Below are 8,051 nucleotides of genomic sequence, written 5' to 3'. Positions count from 1 at the left end.
CCAAAAACAAAACCGTGAGGGAATGGTAAGCCCAAAGCGGACAATATCGTACTACGGTGGTGGAGCGGGCCCGGGAAGTGGTCCCCCCGGGTCGGGATGTGACAGATTACAAATAATCTTTAGTGGATTTGTTTATACTAAACTTGTGTAGTTCAAAAATAAATGTTAAACAACGCGGTACTCCTTTTGTTTCGTCTATAATGGCTCTGTTTGATAGCTTATTTCAAATATTTGGTATGGTATTTATTACAGCTTGTGTATTTGTTTCATGCCAACTGCTCCATGCTAATGATGCAATTTACTTTGGATTTACAGCTTATGTATATAAGGACAGGTTGCCCTGACGAAGGAAGTGGAAATCCTAAAAGATAAGATTGTGGCCCAAGAAGCAGTCCTGGATGCTCGGGAAGCCCAGATTGCTGCTTAGTTTTCAGCCTAAGACGAGAAGATAAGCATGATCTTATGAGCCTTACAAATGTCTGGCCTTCAAATCCCGATGCCAGCACCTAATATTGCTCCACCTTCGACCTTCCAGTCATTTCGCCCAGCCGATACCTAGTAGCCTGATGTATTAAACCTAGAAGACTACTTGTAGTTTTTTCCTTTTTGTTCGGACATCTTGTATGTACATTTTCATATATTTTATAATTAAATAATTTTTCTTGGTTTATTAATTATTTTTTAGAATTTAATTAAAATATTTATTAAAAATTAAATAAAAAATATTTTTGCCAAAAAAAAAAAAAACAAAGGTTTGCACAACAAAGAAGTAACATATGTCACGCAAGGTAGTTTTCCGCGACTCATGTTACTTCTTCGTCATGCAAACCTTGTTGTCACGGCCTTGGCACAACGGTTGGTGCGCGACAAAGGTTTGTTGGGCCAATTTTTGCATGACGGTTTTTGACTTTGCACGAAGAAGGACATGCGTCACACAAAATGTTTTTTGTACTAGTGATGCTTGACAAACTGAGTTCAAAAAATAAGCCCTTGCGAATTTTTGGTTGTTATTGATAAATTCCCGTTCCAAGATGCAACAGGGACCCTCTAAAGAAAGAAGGATTAACGCGACGTTTGCAGGAAATGAACCTGAAAAGCAATATTTGTTGGAAAATAAAAAGAAAAGTATTTCAGAGATTTGATTTAATTAGTGATTTTATATGATTTAATAAGTAATTTAATTAGTCATTTTCTATGATTTAATTAGGGTTTTGATATGATTTGATTTGGTCTAAGTTACCTTGTCTTGTAGACAAAAAGGATTGTTTTGGTTTATTTCCTAGTATTGTTCCTTTGTTACCTTATAAATACCTCCTTATGTAGAAGAATAAAATATTGAAGTTGTATTTGAGAATTGTGAGATTATAGAGAATTCTAAATTTATCCTAAACTTTTTATTTTCAACTTGGTATCAGAGTAAGGTTCAATTCTTGGTTGAACTTTGCTGTCAGCGCTTCGATGTGGGTGCACGAAGCTAATTTTCTTTGCACACCCACATGATATGAATCTGATGGTGAAGATTGTCTACTATTGTTTGAAGAATATAAGTTTCCACTGCCAAGAAGAAGAATAAAGGGAAGAAAAGTGTGGTTTTAATGCCTTGACGGAAAGAGATTAGGAGGAAAAAAAAAATCGTGTAGGATATATGTTTCCTATCAAGTAGTTTTTTTGTGTTTTATTTTGTTTTTTCTCGTGAGTTTAGTTTTTTTTTTTTTTTTTTTATTTGAGGAAGAAAAAAACAAGAAGAAGAATGGAAAAAAACAAATTAAAGGAAAAGAGAGATTTGGTGATTGGGGCTTCCGAAAAGAGATGTTCATTTCAGTTGTGTTTTTGAAAAGATTAGCATTTGATCAACTGGAATTTTGAAAAGAGGCTTTAGTTCCAATACATCAAGTGATTTATTTATCGAGCTTTTGAAAAAGAAGTTAGTTCCAATTGGGCTTTCAAAAAGATTAGCATTAGTTCCAATTGGACTTTTGAAAATAGGCGTCAGTTATGGGGATTATGATTTGTTACTAATTGGGCTTTCAAAAAGATTGGTGCTAACTCTAGCTGGGCATTCAAAAAGATGCGTTAGTTTAGACGAATTGTGATTTGCTGAGCTTTCGAAAAGATTGGCGTTAGTTTTAGCATATCAATGAAGATTTCCTTCTTGGTAAACTCTTGATTTCACATCATGAGTTTTCGGGTGTTGGAAAATAAAAAGGAAAATATTTTAGTGATTTGATTTAATTAGTGATTTTATATGATTTAATTAGGGTTTTGATATGATTTGATTTGGTCTAAGTTTCCTTGTCTTGTAGACCAATGATTGTTTTGGTTTATTTCCTATTATTGCTCCTTTGTTTTCTTATAAAGACCTCCTTATGGAGAAGAATAAAGTATTGATGTTGTATTTGAGAAGTGTGAGATTGTAGAGAATAATTTTAAATTTATCCTAAACCCTTTATTTTCAACTATATTCCACCACATATTCATGAAAGAAATAGCCAATCAATGGTCTATGTTTACAGTCTGCCAACAGGACACTTCGCTATATGAGTGTTTGCGTGGGGGGTGTAACTAAGGAAAACCAAGACCATAATTTTCTTGTAGAGGGGAAGAAAACATACGTTGATTACCAGGTTATTACAGCTGAAGGAATAGCAAACCGGAAGAATTCCTTCATGCTTAGAATAAAGTTAAAGAAAAAGAGATTAGATTTTGTGTTGGACTTTCATCTCTATCACAGAAAAGATATTGTTGCCTTGTTAAACCTTTACTTGAAAAACATAGTGGGACAACTAAAGCAAAGGAAAAAAGAGTACAGCATTCATCTAGATCATTAAAATGGTGTCGTACGCATTTATGATGATATATTCATGAATAAAACGTGGATATTTCCTTTATATAGAAACTTGCTAGATGCTCCTCGATCCTCATGAATTAATCCTGAAACTGTATGAGTATATGTTAACTCTTCCCCTCTTTTTGGAGATTATATACATACATATATATATATATATATATATATATTCATATTCTGTTCCTTCTCTCTTATCCAACTGATTCCACTATAGGTACGACCTCTTTCAGCATCCTCTCTCTTGCAAGTGAAGCCTGCATCATTCCACATGAGCTTAATTAATTAACATATCATACTTGGGGCAAGGTTGACATTGTTGCGATGATAAAATTGCTTCTGCCGTGCCGAGAAAATAATCAGCTGCGTGATTGGTGAACTATACTGAATAAGTGTTGTGAGTATGTGTAGTCACGCAAAAATAGTTGGTGAAAGAGAGCTTGAACCTGCTTTTGCCAATTTGTGAGACCAGTTTTAAGAGCAAGCAGGAGAGCCTGAACAGTAGACCCTGTCAATAATCCAATCCATAGGCCCTTGGCTCTCAAGTGTACAACAAAGGCAAGCACTACACCCACCGGAGTGCCAACCAAATAATATGCCCCCAGATTTACATAAGCTCCTATCTCCTGCCATCCTGTTCCTCTAGCAACCCCTAATTTGATACAAAATCAACCGTCATGAGCGTGTCTCCTAGATTTCAGAGGCTTTATATGAATGTTTAAAATACGGCTGAAATGCAAGAGATACATCTAGTGCACTGCGCCAGACTCCGTACGTGATATGTGAGCCCGGAGCCTTGGCAGAACACAATTTTATATCGGTCTCTCTTTTTTCTAGTTCCTACAGGCACCAGTGACCCTCTAAAGAAGGAATTGAAGTGAAGTTTGGGAAACAAACCTGAAAGTAGTGCTTGTAACCCATCCATAACAATGGAGAGACTAATAAGAAGACCCATATCTGCTATACGCTCCACAACCTCCTTGTCTTTGCTGAATGCATATCCGAGATTATGGCGGTAAGAGAAAAGAGTTGTGCTTACAACAATCATTTCCACGATTGCAAGAACCGTAATAGCACAGACTGTAACTTTAGCAGCGCGAGGATTCCCAGCTCCTAACTCATTTGAAACCCTAGTGCTACAAAATCAGCAAAGAGTATTCTTGGAAAACAATGTAGGTACGAATTTGAATTGAAATTTTCTTTGTCAGTTATCAGGATCAGGTTAAGAGCATACCTTGCTGTGGCTCCAAAAGCATATGGTATGTAGTAGTGCAAATAAGTAATTGTAAAGCTGCTCAAACTCCGTGGAAATGAAAAACCATTAGCATGCTGCATAATCTTCAAAACGTCGAAGACATGAGATAATTATGAAGGAAACATACCATATAGAAAGCACTGATGCCTCCAGTTTCGGATTTGCTAATAGCCCAGAAAGCAAAATGAGCACCTCATAGGACCACCATTCAAGACTACAAATGTGTACCATGTCAAATAGAAAAAAAGGCCAACAGGGAATTGAATACATGTATCTGCATGCTTGCTAACATGAAATAGAGGAAGTAAGGAAAGGGAATCGAATCTACTACCCTCTTCAGTTGATTTGATTATTGATTTTTATGTGTTAAATTACGGAGTTTAAGGGGGAAATCCACACTTTTTCCGATTGCGTATGTATTGATAACATGGGAAGTTAGAAACTGAAGTCATTTCAACACCCATGTTATAGTAGGCCCAAGGAACTTAACAATCATAATGATTCCAATTCCTATTCCAGTAAACGTGCTAGGGTAATTTTCTTGCTGCATTTAGGTTGTTCAAGAGTCATATTCATGAACTTAAGAATCTGATTAATAATGGTTCAGATTTACAATCTGACTGGTGAAAACTTTTGTTATATACGTCTGAAAGGCGTGCGTGCGGGCACGGGCATAAGAAACCCAATACTACTATCTTGTTAGAAAGAGGAAGAAAAGAAGAATTGATTACCAAGCCATTGCAGCTGATGGAGTAGCAAAGCAGAAGAATTCTTTAACGTTTCGAATGACTTCTACTGAAAGCACACGAGCACGAGTCTTTTCACATGCCACCGAATACTTCATGTAAAACCCGAGTACAATCACATTAAACCAGTAAGAGAAGGTTATTGCTAACGCTGCTCCAACACTTCCTAAGTTCAGTTTAAGGGTGAAAGCCCAACAAAGAGGTATATGCAAACACAGAGTTGCACCTGAGCTATACAACATCGGAAGAATCAAACTCTGCGTCTGGAAATACCGGATGAGCGATTGAAGAATGGCGTAAGAGAAAAGATTAGGGATGAGACAGACTGAGTATTTGTGTGCTACTTTGGAGATTGAAGGATCTTGACCTATCAAATTTAGAATTTTGTCTGTGAATACCCATAGGAGTGATATTGGGAGACAGACGAGACAGAGACATAGGATGGAGGTGTAAGTATGAATTCCAAGCTTTTGATATTGCTGTGCCCCATATGCTTGTCCACACAGAGTCTCCAGTGCACCAGCTAGACCAAACTGCAACATTTTCAAAGATTAATTACATATCATGAGTAACTTAAGGTCTCTTGACGACTAAGTAACAATTGAGCCAAAAGAAAAATGTATGATTTTATCAACATATTTGAGTTTCCAGCTTGTAGAACACGATTTCTCCGGGCAACTCGTATCATTGCACAGTTTTTGGATGAAAATGTAATAAATCTATCTAAGACCCACTTCAGTGGTTGGGTTAAAACTCAAAATTTGAGTCCTACACCTCTCAAAGTTTCTCTAATCATTGGGCTAAAAAAAGGTTTTGTGTTAAAACTTATTTTTAGCCCAAAAAATGAGCAGGATAGTGACCGAGACACAGTTGCTGTCATTGTCGGCCACTTGTGGAATACCAACGACTATTTTTTTATCGGACCGGCCAAGTGGCTCAGATCGAATATGATCAAATCTAGTAGTAAAAAATAAAGATCTAAATAGTCCAAAATTAAATTCAACGGCTCAAACAACTAAAAAAACAAAATTCACCAAAAAACTCTATATACCTATACTTTTGTTCAAACATCCACACAAATTTTGCTTTCGTCATACAATTCTTCCATTTTTTTTCTTTCTACCCATTTTATGCGTTTGTGTTTAAGAATGGGGTAGGTTGTTTGGTTTGTCATGTTCTTTCATGTCGTGCATGTGTAAGGATGAGGTAGATTTAGTGAATTTTCATTCTTTATTGGAATTTAAATATGTGTAAGTTAAAATGTTTTGAAAAATAAATTTGGATAATCTAAATAAACTTTAAATGTCACTGAAAAAAAAGGTTTTCACCCCAACAAATGGAATTGGTTTGAAAGGTTAATTGCGGTCTAGTGGTTTTTTTTTTTTTTGGTTAAATGTGGTCCAAATCGTTTGATTGACACGATGTAAAAAAATTGTTTTGGGATTATATCCTTACATCCATAGTCTGAAATTATTATTTTTTTTGCACGATGATATCGGTAGTAGAGGACGAGTTAGAGCTATGTCACACAATAGATTAGTAATAATTTGGTTACGATAGTATCTTCTAAACCCTTGGTAACCTTTTCATTTACTTTTTCACTGAAATTTGAAGCTAGCTGTTTAAAAATGCAAGGAGCTAGAGCACAAGATATTAATATCAATATGAACAGGATGCAGGGATTGCACTTAAAGGAGAAAAAAGAGATAGGGACTTACAAGAAGACTGAAGCCAGTAACACTAGTGAAAGAGGTGGCGATGGAGACCCCGGAAAGAGAGAGCTGATCGACATGTCCAACCATCATCACGGAAACAACCTGTATAAGGTACTGCATCACCATGACAGCCACCATCGGCGCTGCCATGTAGCTCACCTTCTTAAGCTCTTTCAGGAACTCCGTCCATTTCCCTTCCATTTCCTGCAGCCTTTGCTTTCTCAACGTGGAAGATATTAGTGCCTCCTCTAAAGCGATTTCATGCTCTCCCCCTCCCATATCGTAACTAGCAAGGAAAGTCCAAAAAGAGAGATGTGGATTTAGTGAGTGGTGGATTGTCTTTAGCCGATTCTCCTTAAAGGATGGCGCAGCGATGAATTTCTGTAAATGGATGTCATTAAAAGTTTTATTGTTTTTCTTTAAAAAGTAATTACTTGAAAAATGTGTTGTCATCGATGCGCAGTGAAACATGAATATTGTTTTTTATGACACGGTTCGAGTCATGAAAATAGTCTCTTTGTAAAATAAGAATAAGATTGATTACAATAGACGTTCCACCCGATCCACGTAAAGCTAAGATTGACTACGATAGACATTCTACCCGATTCTTATAAAGTAGCGAACTTTGTCAGCTTCGGATGTACGGTGAAACCATAGTGCATTTATTAGTATATCAGGACATTGGTACTTGGGAACTGGAACAGAGTTGTGGTTAAAAGTTATCCATGATGCTACCAAATTTACAAGTTTGGATGGTTGAATTATCGATAAATTTAGCATGCTAACTTGTTGCTAAGATGGACCTTAGAAACAGACTAGCTAGGCGCCACGTCATATTGTGACGTGTACTTTAAAAAAGTTACTTTGCACCGCAACTCCCTATGAATGTTAACAAAACACGCAAGATCTTATTATGTTTGGTTAGAAAAAGGTTATTATACTTGACACAAGAGAAGGGTTGTTCCTTTGTAATTGAAATATCACAGGTTCAAGTCGTAAAAATATTCCTTTTATAAAATAAATGTAAGGCTGCATGCGATGAAAGTTCTCTCTCCTTCCGCCCCCTGACCCTCACAAAGTGAGGAGACTCCATCCACCCACCCCACCCCACCCTTCCACATACTTGAAGGGAACCAACGCACCATACCTCTAATTCACTTGCTATCTAATCTAATGTCCTCTTGTTTACTTTCCCTTCCCCATCGTTGTCTTGTTCTTGCAAACTCACTAATTATATTTTTTTTTTTTTTGTATATATAGATGACTTAGTGGGATAAAACTTCATATAACCGACTCCACTTAGTAGAATAAGGCTTTGTTGTTGTTGTCCAGATGACTCATTGTTTCTCGGTGTCTGCATTGTTGCAGCTCCGAGTTTCTGTGTAGACTCGAGATGGTAAGCCGGGACTTGAACTCTCGAAAGCCGTGGTGACTACTGTCCCATACAAGATCAATTGGGCTCATGCAGCAGGATGATGAACGTGTCATCACAT

At 36.8% G+C, this 8,051-nt stretch overlaps 1 protein-coding gene across 1 annotated transcript; it reads right to left on the bottom strand.

Moving 5' to 3' along the window:
• Window positions 1–3,036: 3,036 nt before the first annotated feature.
• On the bottom strand, window positions 3,037–6,843 carry LOC103928209 (protein DETOXIFICATION 14-like). The gene is made up of 7 exons (XM_009337218.3): window positions 6,562–6,843; window positions 4,829–5,376; window positions 4,225–4,311; window positions 4,077–4,133; window positions 3,740–3,978; window positions 3,289–3,494; window positions 3,037–3,099 (listed from the first exon to the last, which is right to left on the bottom strand). The coding sequence occupies exons 1-7, from the start codon at window positions 6,835–6,837 to the stop codon at window positions 3,037–3,039; spliced, it is 1,476 nt and encodes a 491-aa protein (XP_009335493.3). The 5' UTR covers window positions 6,838–6,843.
• Window positions 6,844–8,051: the final 1,208 nt, after the last annotated feature.

This window comes from the organism of the source record quoted next, unplaced genomic scaffold (assembly GCF_019419815.1).
Source record: "Pyrus x bretschneideri cultivar Hongxiangsu unplaced genomic scaffold, Pyrus_bretschneideri_v1 Contig17, whole genome shotgun sequence".
Lineage (NCBI taxonomy): Eukaryota > Viridiplantae > Streptophyta > Magnoliopsida > Rosales > Rosaceae > Pyrus > Pyrus x bretschneideri.
Note: the sequence above shows the minus strand (reverse complement) of the source record. Positions and strands in the feature narration are given on the sequence as shown.

Excerpts from the sequence above, each read along its gene's own strand:
- LOC103928209 (XM_009337218.3), bottom strand. The coding sequence starts at position 6,837 with ATGGGAGGGGGAGAGCATGAAATCGCTTTAGAGGAGGCACTAATATCT. Across the intron at positions 4,312-4,828 it reads CCATCAGCTGCAATGGCTTG|TCTTGAATGGTGGTCCTATG; the intron begins GTAATCAATTCT and ends ACACATTTGTAG. Across the intron at positions 4,134-4,224 it reads GCATCAGTGCTTTCTATATG|CTTTACAATTACTTATTTGC; the intron begins GTATGTTTCCTT and ends GAGTTTGAGCAG.